Source organism: Sus scrofa, chromosome 1 (assembly GCF_000003025.6).
Source record: "Sus scrofa isolate TJ Tabasco breed Duroc chromosome 1, Sscrofa11.1, whole genome shotgun sequence".
Classification (NCBI taxonomy): Eukaryota; Metazoa; Chordata; class Mammalia; order Artiodactyla; family Suidae; genus Sus; species Sus scrofa.
In genome coordinates, this window is record NC_010443.5 from 1214812 (window position 1) to 1236208 (window position 21397).

General features: G+C 59.2%; 1 protein-coding gene across 3 annotated transcripts in view; it reads right to left on the bottom strand.

Annotated features, from left to right (window-relative positions):
* Positions 1-21397, bottom strand: part of SMOC2 (SPARC related modular calcium binding 2) — a 139577-nt gene that overhangs the window by 21649 nt on the left and 96531 nt on the right. For all 3 annotated transcript variants that reach the window (XM_021085691.1, XM_021085700.1, XM_021085688.1), the window contains exon 9: positions 18699-18781. In XM_021085691.1, the coding sequence (XP_020941350.1) occupies positions 18699-18781 (83 nt within the window). The remainder of the gene's footprint in view (positions 1-18698; positions 18782-21397) is intronic.

The following is a 21397-nucleotide window of genomic DNA, read 5'->3' on the forward strand; positions in this document are numbered from 1 at the left end:
CCCTCTGAGGTTAGAGACCCAGACCAGGGCAGAGCCCGCCAGGTGCCCAGCCCCATCCACTCCCCAGCACGTGTCACCTCTCGCGGCGGCGTTTCAGCCAGGAGGCGGGTGAGGAGGGCAGGGGCCACGGGACTCCCGCCGCCCTCCTGCCCGACCCCGAGGCTCCCTCCGGGCCTCCCTCCAACTGCGTCTGCCCGGGACCTCCTTCCAAGCTCCTGACAACAAGAGAGGGTGCGACTGGGGCGCCCCCACCTCGAGAGACATTAAAAAACAGACTTAACTCACGTCTAAGCCAACAGGCACGTCTAAAGCCGCGGTCCAGGCAAAGTGAGGTGTCCAGGTTTGACGAGGCTCTTGGGAACGAACACAAAATCAAAAGAGGCCTGTGTTCATACTTTTGTTTTTGTCACAGGTGCTTCCTAGTTTCCTTCGAAGGCAGCCCCGTTTCTCTTGGGGCTGAGTCTGTGGCTCCGTGAGTATCCGCATGTCAGGCCCACAGGCTCCACTCGTCCTGGTCAGAAACTGGCGGGGCGGGGGCCTGTCGCTCCCCCTCGAGGGAGCAGAGCTGGTCAGGCTCCCTGCGGGTGGTGTGGCTGCTTGGGGGCCACGCGACCTCATTCGCTGACAAATTCAGCCAAGATTCCTGGTCGGACGCAGGCGCCTAAGCGTCGGGAGCCCGCCCGGGCAGGACCACATGTCTAGGGTTCACTGCCAAGTGTCTCTTCTATGTAAACCCGCTTTCCCAGGAGGGCACACAGCCTTCTCACACCCCTCCTGGAATGATCTGAAGCAAAAGCCTCTGCAAATCTCACCAACAACCATCTGCTAAACCCGTGGGCACTCTGCATAGATTCTATGCCAAGATACGTGTTTTCAAAGTTGCCTTAAACTGACGAGCACGCACTGTCACCACAACTGGAGATAGACATGGGGTGGGTGTGTGTGTGTGTGTGTGTGTGTGTGTGTCTGTGTGTGTGCGCGCGCGCACATATGCATGTTTTAACACCAAACACAGATGGAAAGGAAGTTTATAAAACGAAACGCGGGCGGGGCAGGGGCACGGCCACACTGAGGGCTGGGACGGGGCTGAAAGGGCGGCTGGTGCACCGGGCTGGGCCAAGGCGCTGCCCTCGCCCAGAAGCGCAGGTCCCCCCAGGCACTGCCCCGCAGCGTGCTCGGCGCCGTCAGCCCTGCCAGCCAGACGACAGGCCCTCTGAGCGATGTGGTCACCGCCCCGCCTGGACGCCGCCCAGGGCAGGGTTACTTCCATCAGGGAGTCTGACCACCACCTACGCCCGAGGGAAACGCCTCCAAAAGCTGGAATAAAAGCCCTCAAGGGGCCCCTCCCTGCAGGGGGTCCACCTGCCTTCCTGGCCCATCTTCATTTACAAGCCCTTGGGGCTGGGGGAGGCTGTGCCCCCATGTCACTCTCACATCAGCATCTGAAAAGTGGGCAGGAAAGACCCCAAGTCAAATATCCATAAAGTTGGGCTGCAATGTGCTTAGGACCTGATGGAGAGCCACACGCTTGCCTTAAGGAGGCGAAGGGACCAGGAGAGATGCCCCCAGCAGGCACCTGTCCCTGCCAGGCCTGGAGTCCAAGCAGAGTCCGAGGCGGCCCACGTCCACCTCTGTGATGTGGGCAGGTGCAAATGCCATGCCTTCCTTGAAGAACCCCGCCCCACCTTCCTGGAGCTCAAAGGTCTGCCAGTTTTTGGTCGAGTAGCCAACTCTTGGGAACCAGCGGCAAACCCGAACCTGCTGGTTCAGCTACAGGCCTGTGTCTCAGAACCACGCATTCTCAATCGTCCTAAAATGACGATTCCTTGTAAACTGGTAGAGCTGCTACAGAAATAGTGCACAGACACCTCAAAAAATTAAAAATGGGACCACCAGATGTTCCAGCAACGCTGCTTTGGGTATTTACCCAAAGACACGAAAACACTCATTTGAAAAGATACATGCATCCCCAAATTCATAGCAGCCCCATTTACAACAGCTAAGACGTGGAAGCAACCTAAGGATCCATCAAGAGAGGACTGGATAAAGAGGTGGTTTATGTCTACAATGGAATATTACTCAGCCATGAAAAGGCTCATCATCCCATAATGTCTGAGTTGCACAGGTTTGTCCCAGAAATGAAGCAAGAGGAGAAACACACTTTAAATCTCTGGAGAGAAGGGATGCCTGATATGGTTTCTGAAGGTTTTAAATATTGAAAGATTATATATACATGCATTTCCCAATGCTCACAGCCTTCTCAAAACACAGCAAGTTTCCCAACGTTTATTCTCCAGAGCATCCACCGCTGCTTATTCTGGGTAGAAGAAACAGAAAGCAAAGTTACTCAAAGAAGAAGAACAGCGGTAATTTAACTCCCATTCTTGAGCTGGAGTGGCCTGGTTTCTAACACGTTTTGCATAAAAGCGAGGGAGTAAGCCCCTCTGCTACCAGAGGTACGGATCTAAATGGTCCAGAGCTTCTGGGCTTCGTCCTGGGCCACCTGTGACGACTCCTCAGGTGACAGAGGTCACTGGATGGGCATCCGGTCCAAAGACTTCGGCAGCCAGATGTGAGGTCCACGGACCAGCGGCACCTCTGGGAGCTGCGGGAGGAAGGACGGCAGGATCCCATCTTTGGCGTCCTGACTTTCGGGGAGCCTTTGCAAAGACGCGGATCAAAGGCATTCACGTCTCATGTCGCACTTGGAAAGCACAGGCGAATGCGGATAGACGGTAACGGGCTGGAGACAAGGAGAGCACAGGCGAATGCGGATAGACGGTAACGGGCTGGAGACAAGGAGAGCACAGGCGAATGCGGATAGACGGTAACGGGCTGGAGACAAGGAGGTTAAAATCATGATTCAAGATCATCACGGCGGCTGGACAGGAGGCCAACACCAGCAAGACGAAATAAACCAGGGGAGCCGAGGTCCTGGCTCGGAAGTGCAAGTCAGTGCACGGTTTTACACAGCAGATGGTCCCTGGTTTTAAACCTCCAGTGAAGAGGCCTGGACCATCTTACCCACTGCGTAGCACAGGAGCGCCTTCAGACCCAGCAGGCAGCAGAGCAAGAGGGTAAGGGGTGCGTGGTCATTTCTGTGCCTGCTTTTGTAGCTTTGAAAACCACGTCTCACCCACAAACTGTCAGAAATAGCAAGTGAGCCCTCTCCGATGCAAGGATCTTGTGAGAAATCCGCCCTACTCCTGCGTGAGGCTAAAAACAATTTGGGAGCCGCATCTCATTAAGGAAGCGCCGGCTACCGGCTACCGGGTGGGATATTAATACAAAATGTTCCTTCTCATGTTCCTGAGTCACCAAATACTAACTATCTCCATCAACCATTAATCAACCGGGTGTCAAAGAGCCTCCCGTCATTTGCAAAATTCAAATGAAGATGTGTTTAAGATTCTGGGAACATTATTCCACTTCATGTTTATAAAGTAGAAAGTCTGGAACTGCTGCCTGGGAGGAACGGGGGTCTGTCATGACGGCGACAATAAGCATGAATCTCCCCAAACTGCATGTGCGGCCAGATGCTGCCTTGGAAACCTGCTAAACAGAGAGCTGAGTCCCGCTCCTGTTCTGTCCTCATCACCCGACGCTAAACAATCACGAGCCTGACTCAGGAAGCGGGGTTCCCGCGGAGGAGTTCGGGTAAGGGCAGAACAAGTGTGGGAAAGATGTGCATGCCTGCTTCTCACTCGGGCCTGCAGGGCATGCCTGTGACCTGACATCCCACCCGCGCAGGAAAATGCAGCCACGTGGGCCAATGTGAGAACAAAAACAGACACCGCCTCTTCTATGCCTGGAAGCGCTTCCAACCACACTCTTTCGGCCATGCCGCGGCGGGCACAAGTTCCCAGACCGAGGATCCACCCCGCACCACAGCTGCGACCCGGACGACTGCAGTGACGATTCCAGGTCCTTCGCCCACTGTGCCACAAGGGACTTCCAGACATCCTCTGAAAGTTAACAACTGTGCAGTTCTTGCTTCCGCTTCACGCCCCACGTGCTCACCTGCAGGGAACACCGCCTGCCCTCTGCTGCTCACGTCTATCCCAGTCCTAGTAATTCAGCTCAAAGCCCATCTTCTCCGGGGACACTCACTGCACAGTTGCGCCAGCCTGAGCCCTCTGACCTGACACCCCCATCAACCCTGGACCCCCGGAGCCAAGCTCAGCGCCGGATGTGTCTCCAATGTCCCCTCCAAGCCTTATGGGTGTTTCATGGCCAGGTCTGTGCTGAGTTCAAGGGATCAGACCACACGGGGTGTGTGTGGTTTCTCCGCCTCCAGGCCTCTGATGGGGGGGGGTCTGAAGGGTGCAGCGCCCTGAGCTGAGCTAAGACTCTGCAGCCACTGAGCCATCTCCCCAGACCCCCGGCCCAGAGGGACCGGGCAGCAGGGTCTCCCTATAGGACCAGCACGGGGGTCGTATGCTCTCCCGGCCTAATTACTGTTCCCCCAAGCTGCCCTCTGCTAGTCGCCTGCCCGTTCCAAGCAAGTGACTGAGTTCTGAAGGGGTCACGAGCCGAGGCCCTGCCATGTCTTCATAAGTGCCGGAAACAACTAAACTTTGGCAAAGCTTCCAAATAATCACTTACCCCAAGCGACGGAGCGAGGACGAGCATTCAAACACACCGCAGAGACGCAGGAAAGAGCTCCGGGGCCCAGAGGTCCCCCCACCGCTGGCCCACGATTCTGTGCACACGTCCAGCTGCCGCTTAGCCGGGCGTGCGCCCAACAAAAGACCTGAACGAGAAGCCGCCCTTGATAACACTCAGGTCCGGGGCGTCGGCCACAAAGGGGGTTGAGCAGGGACCAGGGGTTTTCTGTGGCAAGTCCAGCGGAACGGTTTGTGTACCATAATCACAGCTGGGTTCACATCTCCCAGGAAACAAAGCAGCACAGAACCAAATCCTCGGACACCTGAGTGCAGGTGCCCACAGGTCCTCTGAGGGCTGACACACAGCATCCCACAGCCGCCGAGCGGGGGACCCGGGAGGAAAGGGGCTCCGGGGTGTCTCTAGGTGCCGTCCAGGCTCGGCTCCTGCACGGGAAGAGCCACGCGGAAGCCAAGGGCCGTCGGGGTCACGGACTCAGAGCTGAAGCTCCGTGAGGGGCGTGTCAGAGCACAAAGGACACCCCATGCGGCACCCACCAGGCCGGAGGGGCAGCCAAGTGGGAGGCCCCTGTTCTAGGCTCTTCCTTCTCCGCAGCGAGCCACGCTGTGAGAGTAGGTTCATCCCGGACAAAGAGGCAGCACAGGGGGTCCGGGGCGCCCCTGCCCCCAGCAAGGCCCACGTCCTTGTCCTTGCGTGGGATCGGTCCCGGGCCGGCCTGACCTCCGCCTGGGGATGGCGGATGGGCTGCTTCCCACCCACCTGAGGTTGGGACCCACGCTCGGGGCAGGGGCGGGGCGGGGAAGGACCCCAGGGAACCATCGCGGGGCCGAGGCATCCCCAGGCTGCAGCCAAGGCCAGGCAGCCCGGCCGGGCAGGCTCTGCTCCTCCGCCAGGGCTGCGTCTGGGAACCTCGGCAAAGCCCGCGGAGCGGCACACAGCGTGACCGCGGGCATGACGGCGACTCTCTCTCTCTCTCACACACACACACACACACACACACACACACACACACTCACACACGCCTTCAGACGCGGGCTGCTCCTCGAAACTACACACTCGATTTATTCTTCATACGAAACCGTGTTTATCATCTGCAGATTTTCTACAGGCCCGCTGCTTAGACTCTTTAAACAGCCCGTCACAAACTGTTAGTGACACGGAGAAACAGAAATCCAGTTTCATTTCGGCATGAAATGCTTTCACGCGGCAGTTCAACGTTTATTTATATTTTTTCAGGTTCTATGAAGGCAGAGGTGGCTTCTGCCATCCAGTGTTTTTCTTTGGGAGGCGGTCACAGCGTCGGTTGCTTTCCAAGAGCTTCTGCGTCCGCAGCACGATGGGGGGGCAGGCAGACCCCCCTGCAGCCCCCGAGGAGCCTGCCGTGCACCCCACTGCCCACCCCTCTGAGCGAAGACGGGCTCTTCCGAGCTGGGGCTGTTTGCCCCCGGCCAGGACCAGGCCATTTAAACGTCCTTTCCTGTCCAGATCGGAGCCGCCGGTGCAGGAGCCCCGGGCTCCACGCTTGTCGGCTGCGCTGTCACGAAGAAACGCACTTCTCTCCCCAGTATCCTGTCCCCAAACTGGGACACGGGCAGGTGCCCCGGTGAAGCCCGTCCTCCTTCCGAGGTCACCGCGTTCTCAGCTCCCGCCCTGCACACGCGTGCTCGGAAGGGCGGGGACTCCGCAGAGAGCAGGGACCCAGCCGCGCGGAGGGTGTGTATGTACTCAACCCCGGCAGACGGCAGAGCACACGCACCGCATGAGGGTAAAACTACGGTTAAAATAAAAGGGAAAGACATCGACACACAGAGAAAATGAGGGTAAGGAGACGGTGGAAAGTGAAGCGAGGTTAATTCTCGCAATGGGCCTTTGGTGTAGACGGGCCCCGTGTCTGACGTTGGCGTAGACCGGCCCCGTGTCTGACGTTGGCGTAGACGGGCCCCGTGTCTGACGTTGGCGTAGACGGGCCCCGGGTCTGACGTTGGCGGAGACGGGCCCCGGGTCTGACGTTGGCGGAGACGGGCCCCGGGTCTGACGTTGGCGGAGACGGGCCCCGGGTCTGACGTTGGCGGAGACGGGCCCCGGGTCTGACTTTGCAGCCGACGTGGGGAGAGAAAGCCAATTAAGAGGAAAAGCACAGTGTGGACGGACGATTCGGGGTAAGATCCACCTTTCGATCCGGATCCGAGAGCCCTGGTCCCTGCAGGCCTGACGCCCAGCCGAGCCGGGAGGCGGACAGGACGTGCACCCGTCTCTGGACAAACAACAGTTTTCAAAGCGCTGCTTTTGGAAGAGGCGTCGTCTGCAGGCCTGGGGCACAGCCCGCGGTGGTGACGCCTCTGGGGCAGAGGCCGGAGGCCCGTTCACACCCGGCCCAGTGACCGCAGGGAGCGCCCTGGGAGGCCGAGAACGGGGACAAACCTTTCCTGCACACTGTCCGCATGTTTCTCAGATGCCGATGAAAATCGGGCTCCTGCTGGAACGGAGTAGGACCCCTGCCGCACCCCGCCTGCCTTCGCGGGAAAACTTTAGCCTGAGAAAGTTCAATCAGAGAGCCAAGAAAATGCAGAAACGAAGGGAAAGAGTCAAACGCCCAGCTCCTCAGAGTTTCGTCATTAGGCGAGTCAAGGACCTTGAGTTCCTCCTCCAGGCCTAGAGATCAGACTCTGAGCTGTGTCCCGCGCACGGTCCTGGGGACACCGGACCCCACCACGTGGAAGGAGCTAACTACGCGGGGACCAGACCGTGGCCAGGGCCTCGGCCGCCACGATTCCGAGACCGGACCTCAAAGAGATGGGAACGAACCCGCCTGGAACCGAAGACGACCTGTCCCTAAAACAACCAAGACGATGCTGGTCAGACGCCGAAGGACCCACATCACGACGACTGTCGGGGCTGACGGTGCTGGGCCGCACGTAGCCCCCCACCCCCACAATAGCTCGTGCCCCGCTTGTCGGGGACCCTGGAATGAAGCAGACTCCTTTCCGCCAGCCTGGCCTCTGTTGGCTTTTGAGCGGCGAGCAGCCGGCCTGACTCTGGGTCACACGCCCAGACCCCGGGGCTGCAGCGCAGCTCCTCCCCGACACTGGACAAATGAGGAGCCGTGTGCCCGAGAACCATGTGAATTAAGGACCACACACACCCGAGAGGAGGAGCTCCTTCCCCACAGAGCTGGCGGGTCCTCCTCCCGAAGGGGCCGCGTCCGCTCAGGCGCACAGAGAACCGGGCGAGGTCCCGAGATTCCGCGTTTCCGCCTAACAGCTTTGGAAGCAGGTGGGGCCACGGCCTCCGTGCTGGTAAAGAGCCCGACCGAGTGATGCAGCCCCGCGAGCCTCCAGGATAAACAGGCGGTAAAGCACGTGCAGCCGAGCGGCCTGGGAGCCTGCTCACCATCCACCAGGGAAGGGCCCCTCTCGGCTCCAGGGCGACGGACCCAGGGTCTTCGGGGCGATCATCTGAGAGCAGGGACGCTGCCCAAGGGAGGCCGACTGCAGCAGGGCCGCGCAGCCCACAGAGATGAGGCCTGAGTGGCCACGGGCACACCTGTGGGGAGGTCAGGGCTCAGCGCCCGTGAACCGTGTCAGCGCCGACACCTCACTGGGGACACGGGTGAGCAGAGGCCACAGGCGGGGATCGTGGTGGCCTGGCCTGAGCCTGCGACAGGCACAAGCCACCTACGCTTCCCTGGAGGGCAGAGACAGAAGGTAATTAAGGCAATCATTTCATCCATATTCGGTTATGTAACAACAGCGCCGAGTCACGGTCAGATGGGCGAGCTGTGAAGAGAAGCCTTCTCCACAGGCAGGGGCTTCCCCAGAAGACTGCTCTTTCCAGCGTTTGCCAAGGTGGCCGACAGGAAGCCTAGGCTCGGGCGCAGGCCGAACGGTCCTGCTTTCTCAGAGATGGAGGAAGCACCCCCAGAACCTTCTGTGGGCTGCGTGCACCAGGGCACAAAGACAATCCACTCCCGCCTCTCCTTTGTGGAGGACACCCTCTGCAGAGCTGTTGACATGAGAAATGTCACACGGTGGAAAAGGCTGTGAGTTAGTGGTGGGAAGACACTGCTGCCTGGACACAGGGCGACCTCCTCCCCTCTAGTGAGTTAGGTGTCCAGTGGCCAACCAGACGTCAGGCAGAAGTGGACCCTAGGGCTGGTGCATTCTGGGAAAACAGGATGTGCGAGAAGAGTTGGTTCCCTCAACAATAAAGAGTGGAGTCAACAAATGACATGGAAGTTCCAGGAAAAAGGAAGGTCGCTAGGGATGAGGAGTGCACCGCTCTCTCTCTGTCTTTCTGGTACACGTATTATGTCCCTTTCTCTTCTTCAAAAATACGTCTCATTAGAGGAACTGCAAAGACAAGATTTCTATCCTGTGGCACTTGGATAAACAAATTTATCTCCGTGTAAGGTCGTAAGTGGGTACCATTTAACAGGGTAAAGGATTAAACAAAACATGGATTTCGACTACACCTGCGGAGCCTATCGAAGGTGTCTCCAAGGGCTGTTTCATGACAGATGATGCATGTTTCTCAGGAGACTTTGAAAACACCAGAAGTCGAACACGTCCTGAATTTAAGGAATCTGTGATGTCCGTATCAACGCTCGAGTTCTGAGAGGCCTGACTCTGAACCGAGGTGCCCCAGCGCCTCTGGAAACAAGGGCCTTGCCCATTTTAGAGAGTGAATACAACGAGCGAAAAGCACAAAGAGGAGACAGACAGACTCACGGGAAGAGAACGCGGAACTCGGAAACCCTTCCGCTGGAAATCACTCCTGAAACAATTCATCTCCGGGGAGTTCAGAACCTTAGCCCACTACCAAAGAACAGGCCGTTTATCTTTTTCTATCAGAGGGAGAAACGCCTGATTTCTCAGAAAGAAAACCATTCCTGATGGGACAAGCCAGAAGAGAGCTAAGAAAGAAATTAAATCCTCCTGTCAGAGAAGACATTCTAGAAATTTCCACGGCCTGCTGTTGTTCACTATAAACCAGGGGCTTGAGGCGTTTCCTAGCATCGCTGGTCACCCAGGAGCGTCCAAGCCGCCTGACGCAGCAGCTCTCGTATCTGAGCCCCACGGACCCGGTCTGTCCGAGTGAATTCTCGGGGACGCAGGCCATCGGGAGGAACAGGACGCAGTTTCTACTCGCATCATCGCTGGGCCCTTCTCGTCGGTCCTGCCTCTACGAGGAACAAGCCCCGTGCTCTGGCCAACCGCCAACTTGGATAATTGGATTTTCTTTCTCAATTCCTGCCAGAATTTCTGCTGGAGACGTGAGCTTTCACTCTCGGTCCTCAGCCCCGGGGGTGCCGAGAGCCCCAACCCACATGGCAGTCCCCGGGGCGCGGCGGAGATATTCCCGACCCGGGCGCAGACTCTGGCAGAGAGCTCCGAAGGGTGCCACCAGGACACGTTCAGACTCAAAGGGAAGCTTGGGATGCACCGGTCTCTGCATCCCCCATTTTGCAAAGTGCTTCAAAGGCTGCTCTCCTGTCTAAGAGCGCCAGTCCCGGGATCGCAACGCTGCAGTCTGGCCCTGGGTCTCCAGGAGCGCTGAGCCTCCCAGCGCACGGAGCAGTGGGCCCGCTGCCCAGCAGGCCTGAGTTTAGACAGAAGCTCTAAATTCTGAGTTGTAAGGGGGACAAGAGGGCAGTCGTAGCGTCTAGACCAGTTCTGGGTTGAAAGGGGGAAGAACCAGGCAGGTAAGGAGCGCGTCAGAAGGAGCCGGTGGAGGGCGGGGACGCAGATGCCCAAAGGACCGCTCCACCCGCCCGGTGAAGAGGCGGGACCCGCACTCTGTCTTTAGGGCCCGTGGGCCGACCAGCCGCGGGGGCTGCAGGCGCACAGCCCGTCCGAGAAGCGGGGGCGTGTGAGCTGTGCTGAGCAAAGGTGGGGGGACAGTGCCTGTCACGAAAGGCCCCCTGACAGCTGCAGCTCCGACAGGAGGCGCTTTCCAGGCCAGCAGAAGCTGTTCAGAGAAGCCCACGAGCAAGAGCGGCAGCCCAGGCCAGGCGGGGCCTTGATTTTTCACATTTTTATGTATGTGTTTATTTTCTAGGGCCACACCTGCAGCACACGGAGGTTCCCAGGCTAGGGACCGAATCGAACCTGCAGCTGCCGGCCTCCACCACAGCCACAGCGACGCCAGATCCGACACACATCTGTGACCTACACCACAGCACTGCCAGATCCCTAACCCACTGAGCAAGGGCAGGGATCACACCTGCAGCCTCGCAGACACTACAGTCTTAACCTGCTGAGCCACAGAAGGGACTCTCTTTTTTAAATTTTTTTTTTTTTTGGCTGCATTGTGGCAGGTGGAAGTTCCCAGGCCAGTGATGAAACCCACGCCACAGCAGTGACCAGAGCCCCAGCAGGGATAAAGCTGAACCCTGAGTGGCTGGGCCCCGGGGGTCTCCAGGACTGACCCTTTTAGACCCACGGCTCTGGGACCACGAGTCTTTTCCTAGAGCACATGGTTGAAGGACTGGGTATTACAGGGGGATTGTAATCTGGCCCTCGCAGAATCTCAATAAATCCAGACCAGCTACGAGGACAACCTCGATTCACAGAAGAGAGAGCAGGTCAATTAAAGGCAAATTTGTTATTTTTTCAAGCGTATACCGTACTTGGGAGGTTTTTAAATTTTATTTGAGACAAACTCCCTTAATAGATGGGGATTGTGTGACATAGAAGACCAATGGCTTGGCCACAAAACGCACATATTTCACCGTGTTTGAGAACAGTCTGTCCCGTTAGTTGTTTAAACTGTCTCTGAAATCCTGCTGACACCGTTTATTTGTCCAGCAGATGCCGGTTCATGATTAATACAGATCTAAACTTGATTCCATCCGTCCTCCGTGTGATCACAAATTTCCCGGTAACGGAGGCCGCAAAGACCGGGATGTTGCCGCACTCACACGCCGGACGGCCTGCCCTGCCCTCTCGGGCGACGCTTTAAAACCGGCCGCGCAGATTCAAAACTCTGGTTGTAAAGCAAACTCCAGAACAACACAGGTCAGATGTGTTCCCACCTACCTCTGGGCGCGCACCGCTGCCCTGGGCACGTCTGCCGCCAGCCCCACGCTGCACTTTCCTGCCGTCACTTTGCGTCAGGCGGCACGTCCACCCAGCCCAGGGCCTTCAGGAGCACGAACCTACGTCCCTGTTTTCAGGGTTCCCACCAGCGCCGCCTCCACCATGCATGACCCCCGTCCCACTGCAGAACCCCGAGTTCACCATGGTGCCCTCACCCAGTCAGGCTGCCCGACGGCCTGCCCTTAAGTGTGTCATGAGTTTTCCACGTCCGCATCTTTTTAACACTTTTACGGGATGCAGCTGATGTGCCACGCCGTGGGTTTCCAGCCCAGAGCAGAGTGGGCCTGCTGGACGGTGCACACGGCCTTCCTGAGTCCTTCCCTAGCCTTCGAGAGGCCCGCCCCCGCCCTGAGCCGTCGGTCACCAGGACCCCTTCCTGGCACAGGACCCCGTTCTCTGCGTGCCAGCTCGGGGTCCTCACAGGGGGCGCGGATGCACGGCGGGGGCAGGGCGGGCCTGCCAACCAGCCCAGCTCGGAGCTGTCCTGGCACAAACTGACAGTGGGGGCCTCTTACAAACTGTGAAGAAGCCCCTGACAGAGAAAGACCTTACACCATGTGCGGCGGCCCAGGCGGCAGCGAGAGCCTGCTCCCATGAACACGTTGGCGCCGTGGTAAACCGCAAAGCCTGCCCGCGCCTCTGGATGGAAAGTCAAGGAGCGGACGATTGCACAGGACTCTCGGACCCTTTTGTCCCCAGCGGGCCGTTCTGGCAATCCCGGAGGCTGGATTTAATTAATCCACAAGGCGTGCTCCAGGTGATGGTGTGAATGCCTCTTGCTGCATCACTCGGGGCCTCTGGATGCACGCCCCTCCTTTTTGGGAGCAGCAAATTCACTCCGGCTGAGACGGGGGTTTCGTGACGGGAGAAGAAGCGAGATGCGGGCGCCTGAGGCAGGAGCTTTGCCCTCTGGCAGAGACGGCCCTGCGGCAGGATGCACACGCAGCCGGCCCGTGTTGCCCCCAGAAATCTGCTCCCAGGCTGTTCAGGAACTTGGCTGCAGGGAGGCAGGAGGGCCGGCAAGTGAGAGAATCCGACGCCGAAGGCCGAAGGCGTCCACCGGATGCGGGTGCGGCCAAGGGCGCGGGCGGCCTCTGGGGAACCCCTCGTGGATGCTTCCTTGGAAGGAAGTGGAGGCACTCTCTCCACTTCTGTGCCCCCTTTAAACCAGATTTTTACCCAACACTGGAGGTGTTCGTGAGCTGAGACTCCCAGCCGCCCGGGCAGGTTGCCCTCCTGAAGCCCGAGCAAGCGCCCCCCGGGTCCCCTGAGCGCCCACCCAGCCGTCAGAGGGCTGACCACGGAGCAGCGCCCGACCCCTCACGGGTAACTTCGCGTTTTCGGTTGATGTTTACTACTCTTTCCTCCGCACGGTGAGGAAATGAAAAGGCCTTTGCTTCCTTAACGCGTCTTTATTTGTTCTCGTTTCATTGTGGGTGAGTGAGTCCCACCGGGGCCTCCGGGTCGCCTCCAATTTCTCCTCCTTCTCTTAAAAATGGAAAGCAGCAACTGAACTATATTCTAATCAAATCTCCGGAAGACCCTGCCAGGTGCAGCGCAAGGCTTCCTTTTTGGTTCCCGCCTTCTAGATGCCTCTGCAGTGTCTTAGCATCTTACTAGCTGTTTTCTAAAGGAAGAACAGGGCTAAGAAAGGGATGTGCTTCATATGCATTCCCCTGTGTCTACTCAGACTTCTTCCAGGTCCTTCTGTGGGGTCCCGGTGACACATCTGTGGGCGCAGCCCACACCACAGGAACCTCACGTGGTCCCGACGGCTGGACCCCCGGCCCCTCGTCCTGGGATGCCTGTCCTGGGACGTCCTTAGGGTGGAAATTGCACGTGTGCTTTTCACTGAGTTTTCATGTGTACCATCCTCTCCTCCCTAAAACTGGGTTTAATGGCCCACTTCCTTGTCATGCTTCTTACAAAACGCAGCTTTCTTCTAAGGGATTAGTAACCTTATTCAGCTGCAAATTTAATTTCATATTTAATCATCAGGCTCACTGCTCAGCCAATGAACTACCGGAGCGCAGGCCCCTCTCCCAGGCACTGCTCTTCAGAATAGTCCCTTAGGAGTTCCCTGGCGGCTCAGTGCGTTGAGGATCTGGCGTTGTCACTGCAGCGGCTCGTGTCACTGCTGTGGTGCGTGCTCCACCCCTGGTCCGGAAACTGCCACACGCCATGGGCAGTGCCAAAAAAAAAAAAAAAAAAGTCCCCTCCACATCCGCAAGCCCAACCCAAACCTTGACGCTCAGTGAAGCAATGACCTTCAGCTATGAAGCCATCTGACAGCGCTGAAGAGCAAACATAGTTGAGAAACAGCCCCGGCACCTGTCGTCCCAGCGCGATGCTTCCACCAGGCCCAGCCCCCGGGGGCAGGTACCAGGGAGCCTCCCGAACACGGATGGGGAGCAGGCAGTCCTGGAGACGAGCCCAGCAAGGGCTCGAGTGCGGGCAGGCCCCCAGAAGGGGTTCCCAGGGGTAGCCAAGCGAGTCCATTCCAGCTCAGCCAAACCCGAGCCTGTGACGTCGGGCCCCGATCTGACGCTGCTGCCTCTACCGGGGAAAAGGCCCACCCGTGCAGGCTCTGAGTGCGGCCCCGAGGCCGGCCCCTCTGAGGAAAGCAGGCACTGGCGTGTAAGGCTCTGATGTCCCTGGGAAAAGGCCTCGGGCTCGGCCCAGGGCGAGGTCGGGATCACTGGATCTGCCTCGAGAAGCGAAGCGTTATTAACGTTGACGACCTCTAGAGCTTAAGTGCCTGAAAAACGCAGGCACGTCGGGAGGGTGTCTAACGGGGTCAAGGACCTCACTGCACCTGCAGTCACTCGGCCCGAAGGAAAGACACTGGTGGCTGGTGACTTCGAGGGGCCCTGTGTGGTGGCTGAGCCCTCCCTCAGAGGGCTTCTGGGGAGGGGCCTTGACCTCTGCTGACTGCTGAGCCGTCCACGGAGCTGCCCGAGACGCCACGGGGCAGGGCTGTCCAACCGAAATGCAGCCACTCACTTGGCAGATCTGGGTGCGGTCACTGAGGGGTGGGGCAGGCGGCAGCTCATGGCTCTGGTTTGGGGGACAAAGCAGTGACGTGCGGTCAGGAGGCCATTTTCAGGTAGCAGAAAACCTAGGACGCTCCCCGACTGCTCAGCACTTTCTAACCTGCTGGCTCTCTCCCCAAAACACCACTGCGTTCTCCGAAGTGAGGGAGGGGTTTGGGGTGAGGAGGGCAGCTTCCCTGTGGGCTGGGCCTCCAGCCTGCTCTCTGGGGGTCCTTATGGGACCAGATCCTAACAGGTGACTGCAGGCACTGCAATTCTTAACGAACAAGTAAACACGTGACTGCCCTCAGGATAGATTAAATGGGAGTTCCCGTCATGGCGCAGTGGAAACAAACACCACTAGGAACTTTGAGGTTGCAGGTTCGATCCCTAGCCTCCCTCAGTGGGTTAAGGATCCAGCATTGCTGTGAGCTGTGGTGTAAGTTGCAGACACAGCTCGGATCCCGCGATGCCGTGGCTGTGGTATAAGCCGGCAGCTGTGGCTCCGATTGGACCCGTGGGCTGGGAACCCCCATATGCGTTGGTGCAGCCCTAAAAAGACCAAAGCCAAAAAAAAAAAAAAAAAAAAAAAGAGTAGATTAAACGAAGAGGCCGGAGGAGAGCGACACCCTGCTGACTCTGTTGAAACTGCCCCCGAGAATGAGAGTGACCCCCCCGACATGCATTTTAAGTTAAAGACACAACTCGTCTGATGGAGACAAAAGCCAGAGGCCCTGAGCCACGAAAGTCACTCACTCGCACTTTGCCTGTAACAGCCTCTCCCTCTGGGCTTTTCTGCCAGCTCCTGCCACAGCGGGGTGGGGGACCCAGGTGCGCGGCTGGGCTGCGTCTGGGCGCCACGGGCACCAACTCCATTGTCTTCGGCCTCTGCCTGCGTCCCTTCTCTGCACAGAGCGTGCGCGTGGCCTTCTGCTGGCCTCTGGCCACCACGTGGCTGTGACGCCTCCGGCCACGGAGAGAAGAGGGAGCAGCGGAGAGCGCTCAAAGTGGACGAAGGGACTCCAGCAGCCCGCCCCACCCCAGAAACCCTGCTTGTCCAAGACATCGGCTCTGTGCCCTGCATGTCAGCACCACCATCTGATGCGTCCGAGCCCACCCGTATCACTCACCGCAGGGGAGTCGGCAAGCCTCAGAGTAGGAGATGCCCTGCCTATAGGGTCCCTAATTTACAACGTCTTTCCAAGGCGCCCAGGGCTGGCATGGGCTGGCTGCTGGGCACTCCGGGGGCTCAGTCCCACCTCTCAGGAGGGCCACGTCTGCCAGATGACATCGTGGACCCTGGACCCTGGACTGTGGCACCAGACGGCAACAATCTCCCGGGAAGCTGAGCTTGAAGGGAGGCATGGGGCGGGGACAGCGGGGAGCCGGGGTAGATGCAGAGCCCGGGAGAGGGTGTGGGAGGGTCGGGCAGATCCGTCACTAAGTACCACGGAAGTGAAGCGATGCCAGGGTGGGGCGAGGTCAGCAGAGGGCAGAGGGAGCGTGGTGGGGCCAAAGCCTTTGCTTACAGTTCCTCCCAGGCCACTTCTTGATTTCTCTCAAGATGATACGGAAAGTTACAGAGTACACGGAGAAGCCTCCAGCGCCAAAGTCAGGAGCCTGTTCTCAGCAGGTGCCCCGAGGCTGGGTCTCCATCTCGATGGGCCTCAAAGATGACATCACCATTTTCGCTCAGTCTGTGGGCGCAGGAAACCCCCTCACCGTCCTACGCAGGAGGTCAAGGCAGACTCGGCAATCACTGAACCCCCAAAATATGCACTGCGTGTGAGGGTACTCCCAGCTGGCTTGGAAAATAAAGGACTCTGATTGGCTGAAACTCAGAAAAGCTGCTTACAATAAAACCATCCCTTTTAAGAAGAAAACACATGAGCATGTGACAGACGTGTCTGCCCACTCCCCCGGCGCTGGATTATTTTGGAAAGCGTTCTCTCTACAAGATCAGCCTTGATCCAGGAGTTATTTTAAGACCTACTTGTTTTTCCCTAATACGGATAATGATCTCCAAAAACGCACAGTGAGTAAGTGGCCATGCATGGAACACCCCCAACAAGCACAGCTGCAGCATAAGCGGCCCTTCACAGAGTCTGCGTGAGACGACTTGCGGGTCCGAGGACCCGGCTGCACTGGAGGTGTGGGGGCGGACACGGCGTCTCGGGGTGACAGCCTGACCGTCCTCCTGTCCTCTCAGCGACGGGGCTCGGTTTCCGCGGCTCCGATGAGCACCTTTTCACAGGGCTTTCCCCGAAGTGCCCAGTGCTCTGTCTTTCAACGGCCCGGGCGCTTCCCAAACACACCAGCCATGACGTCACTTGCCGTTTCTCAATATGGGGATCAGCGGTTCCCAGAAGACGAGTGACCGCCCCCGTCTCAAGTCCAGACTCCCAGCCCCAGGGTTCCACGTCCTGGACTCCATCACGAGGGGGTCCTTCCTCAGGCGCACCCCCCAAGAGAGGTGGGAGGGCCTGACCTGGGCCGCGGCGCTTGTGACCGGTGCAGGGCAGAGCCCGACGGGGCTTCACTGATGATGTTCATGTGACATGCGCAAAAGCCACAGCAGCTTGAGTTGGGAGCAGTGCAGTTAGGGATTATACACACACAAAAAAACAACCAATTCTGAGCATCTTGGAACCTCAGACACAACGAACAGGGTGTCTGCCGTCTGGGTGGCATGGTCAAGACCAGCGACAAGGAGCAGACGGCCACGGGGGCTCTGCTCTGCACCTGCTAAGAGAACCCCTGTCCACCGTGTCAAACCTGACCTCGCAGGTAAGAGCCCGCACTGGTGGGGCAGGGGCAGTGCCTTCCGACTGCAGGACGGGGAGCAGCGGTTCCCAGCGCTCCTCCCGGGGTGAGACGGACCCTTCAGCTGCCTAACGAGGATTCTGCACCCTTGGGATGACTCTCCCCCACGCCCACCAAGGGCCAGGAAGCAGCCCGATTCAGGAGCAGAAGCCACACCGACCACTCGCACAGAGCGACGTGGCGTGGACAGAAACGGTGTCCGAGCCACCCCTCCAGCCTACACCACGAGGAGGGCACGCAGCTGGGACAGCTGGACAGACACCACACCCAAGACGAGCGCCTCAGGAGCACGGGGCGGCGGTTTTGCGCAGCGCGGGGGGCGGCTGTGCTCGGCCCCCCGCCCGCCTCGGCCTCCCCCGCCCCTCTGCGTCCAGCACGTTCATTGGTTGGTTCTGGGCGTTGCCGACAGACGTGGAAGGCACGGGGGGTGGGGAGAGGCACAGGCTGCGCGTCTCACCTCTGCTCGAACACTTTATGTTTCAGGATTTAGGATCCGTCTCAGTGACACAGTACAGAGAGGGCAGGACGCACAAGCGTCTCGGCAGGAACTGATCCCGAGTCTGCGGAAGCCCCCCCACGGCGCGCTCTTCAGTAAGAGCCCTAGAGGGTCACTTTCACGGTCTCGAGGCTTCGGCTAAAGAGACACAATCTGGAGGTGCTTACGGGAAAGAACGAGGGGGTCCACGTGAACCAAAACAGCCACCGGCTTGGAAACATCCGATGAGGCCGTGCGCTCCACCGCGAGGCCGGGCCTCTCGCTAAGCCGCTAAGCCGGGGCCTCTGCCGACGGCCTCGCGGCCGCAGCCGGGCCCACACTAGCCAGGGTGGGGCTCACGCCCATGGCCGCACCTCAGTAAAGCCCTGGAAGCAGGGGTCCAGGCCAGGCTTCATCTAAGGGCCACAGTGGTGTTTTGTGGCGTCTCATCAACCCTCCCGGGCCTTCTGAGGAAGGAGGCCACCGTGAAACTCTTCCGTGCGTGCGTCCGGAACAGTTAGTTACAGGACTAAACTTGCGTTTCCGCGGATGCGACACGGTTCTGTGCCACCCCAGGCCCTCGCTGCCCTCCCTCGTCTTAAACCCGCGCCGCCGTGGCCGCCGCTGCACCTGCAGTCCGCTCACCTTGGAGCTGGCGGCTCCTGTACAGGTCCCTCGTCCTGGCCGGATGGGCCCTGGCCGTGTTGTCACATTTCGGCTGTTCGTACCTGGGAGGAGGAGAGGAGAGAGAAGGGGCCAGTCTGAGACCCTGAGGCGGGCGTTTCCCTCCACGTCCGTGTGTGGCCGCGGCAGCTCGCACACGGGGCGCCAGGTCGCCACGGCAGTTGGGGTGGATGACCCTTGGAGATCCTGGGGACAGTTTAACCAGTCCTCCAGGGGCGGCAGGAAGCGAAAGCTGGGTAGGCTCTGCTTCCGCCCGGTTTCTGAAACGCACCTGGCCCAGCGGCTGTCGTGGCCTCCGTCCGCTGCGGGGTTTTGAACCAGTTCGGGGTGAGGAGGGGCTGGATGGGGGAGCAGGCCTGCACCGCGCGAAGTGAGGGCAGTGGGCTCGCCCCCACCCCCGGAACGGCGCGGAGTCTCGGCTGGGACCTCAGGATTCCAGGAGGCCACGTCACTCCAAGGCCTGCGGGCTCTCAGCCTGACTCGTGAAGTGACAAGAGCTGGTCTCGGCATCGAAGTGACAGGGAGGTGCGGGGTGCTGGCCCATAGGGACAGAGTGGCCCTATTCCCGGTGGGTGCCCCCTGCGGCTGTGGTTACCCCCCTTGGGGGCTTGAGGATTCAGTGGTGATTCTGGGTTGATCTGCTGGGTGGTTTCGGACCCAGGTGAACAGCGTGGGGACTCCCCAGGGCCTCCTCCACGACCCTTTATAAATAAATGTCTCCTGGGGGGACACCGGGGAGACCCACGTCCCCTGGGACCCAAGCCCATCCCGTGGGAACACTGACAAGTCACAGTGTGCATGGCAGCTGTGAGACCTGGCCTCGGGGCACAGGATGCAGTCGCGGGGCCAGGAGAGGCTCCTGGAAAACGCAGGATTCAACGGAGCCAGCTGGAGGGGGGCGTGGGGGCTGCCGGCCTCAGACGCGAGCCGGCCCTGGACGGCTCCCTCTCTCTTGCTGTCCCACAGTCTCCTTTTTGGTCGCTAAGGAGGGGATTCGGGATCACGCTTGGTTCATGGGGACCACATCAGACTTACTTTTTCACGAGCTCTTGTTTTCCCACCAGTAGAAAGAAAAGAAGGACATTTCTGGCGGAAGAGTGACTTTCTCAGCGTCCTCCCAGGGGCGCCCAGGGAGCTGGGGCCCGTCCTGGGGGTCGGGTCCAGCCCGGAGGAGGCAGAACTGGGCAGCACGTGCCCTCGGCCCCTCACCCCCTGAACAGCCCCTTTGACCCCGGAACACTCAGCACCCCACTCGCGCACACCTAATACGTCGTTTTGAAATGTTTTTGAAATGGAAAGCGTCCCCTCCGCGCTCAGGCAAACACTTAAACTATCACGTTTTACCCCAAATCCGTTAACTCATGTGCTTTAGAAATGCCGGGGGGGCAGGGCAGTACAGACGGCAAGGGACCCACGGCCACGGGGAGCATGGGGGCCGGGACCCGCTACCCAACCAGCATCCCCTCTCCCACCTGGGACTGCGACAGGGGGTTGGGGAGCCAAGACCTACCAGGGGCACCTTCAGGAAGGAAGCCGAGGGTGTGCGGAGCCCCCACTGTTACTCGTGGTCCAATGTGGGGGCCTGGGCAGGAGCTCACAACGGCAAGAGGCTCAGTCAGAGCCGGGTCAGCATCCTGGGGCTGGAGCGGCTGGAGCCGGTACCAGGCAGAGCGGACGCCTCCCAGCCAACAGCCCGCGACAGGAAAGGCAAAGGTGCCGGCTCCTAATGAGCAGGGACAAGGGGGGCGGGACCCGGGGCCGAGCTGCCCCCCACCCCCCGTCCCAAGGAAGCCTGGAGAACGTCAGCCACAGGATGCGCCCGCCTGTTAGGAAGTCCGACTGTTAATATGAACTCTGTGTCCACCTTTCGAAGGCTCCATGTCCACACTGGTGTCCCCGACGTGGTGACAGAGGCCACATCAGAGACACCCCATTCTGAATCTCTGACCTGCAAGCAACCTGGCAGCTGGCTGCCCTGCACAGCCACTCTGGTTTTGGTCCAAATTTGGGCCGGAGACGTCTTAAGAATCCTAGCCCTGAGGCTGATAGAAAAATGCCTGTTTAAAGGACAGCATCGGCTCCTGGGAAAGAATCCAGGGACACACCTACAACGTGCAGAAACGACAACCTCAAGAAACAGAACCAACGCCTTTGAAGGATCAGATGAAACCACTTAAGTCGCATTGACATCCACGCCACTCTTTCCAGCAGCGTTTATTTCAGCTTATTTGTGTAAGAAAGAAATCAGCGTCCCTTGATTACCTGGCTGCCCTCAGATACCAGGCTCTCTGCCAGGGAGGAATATGGTTTTCTGCTCAGATGGCCCGCGAGACAGGTGGGTTCTGCAGGCTGGGGCAGGGCCTTCAGGCCAGGTGAGCGCGCCCACGCCAGGGGGACAAGCCGCTCATCGCCGCCGAGAAAGGGAAGAAGTGACTCCCTTCCGGCCCTAACGCAGCAGCCGCAGCGGGCCTGGTCCTCGTTTCATCCCGCAGCACCCCAGCTCCCCGCTGTTCATCAGTGACCAGGTTGGAACCTGCCCTCCTCCCAGATCCAGCCCCGCCCCACACGGCCTGGGTTCCTGGGGCCTGCCGGGGGTCTGGACACTTCGGCCAAGATGTCAGGATTGACAGAGGGCACTCCGGCTCCTGGTCCAACCCATG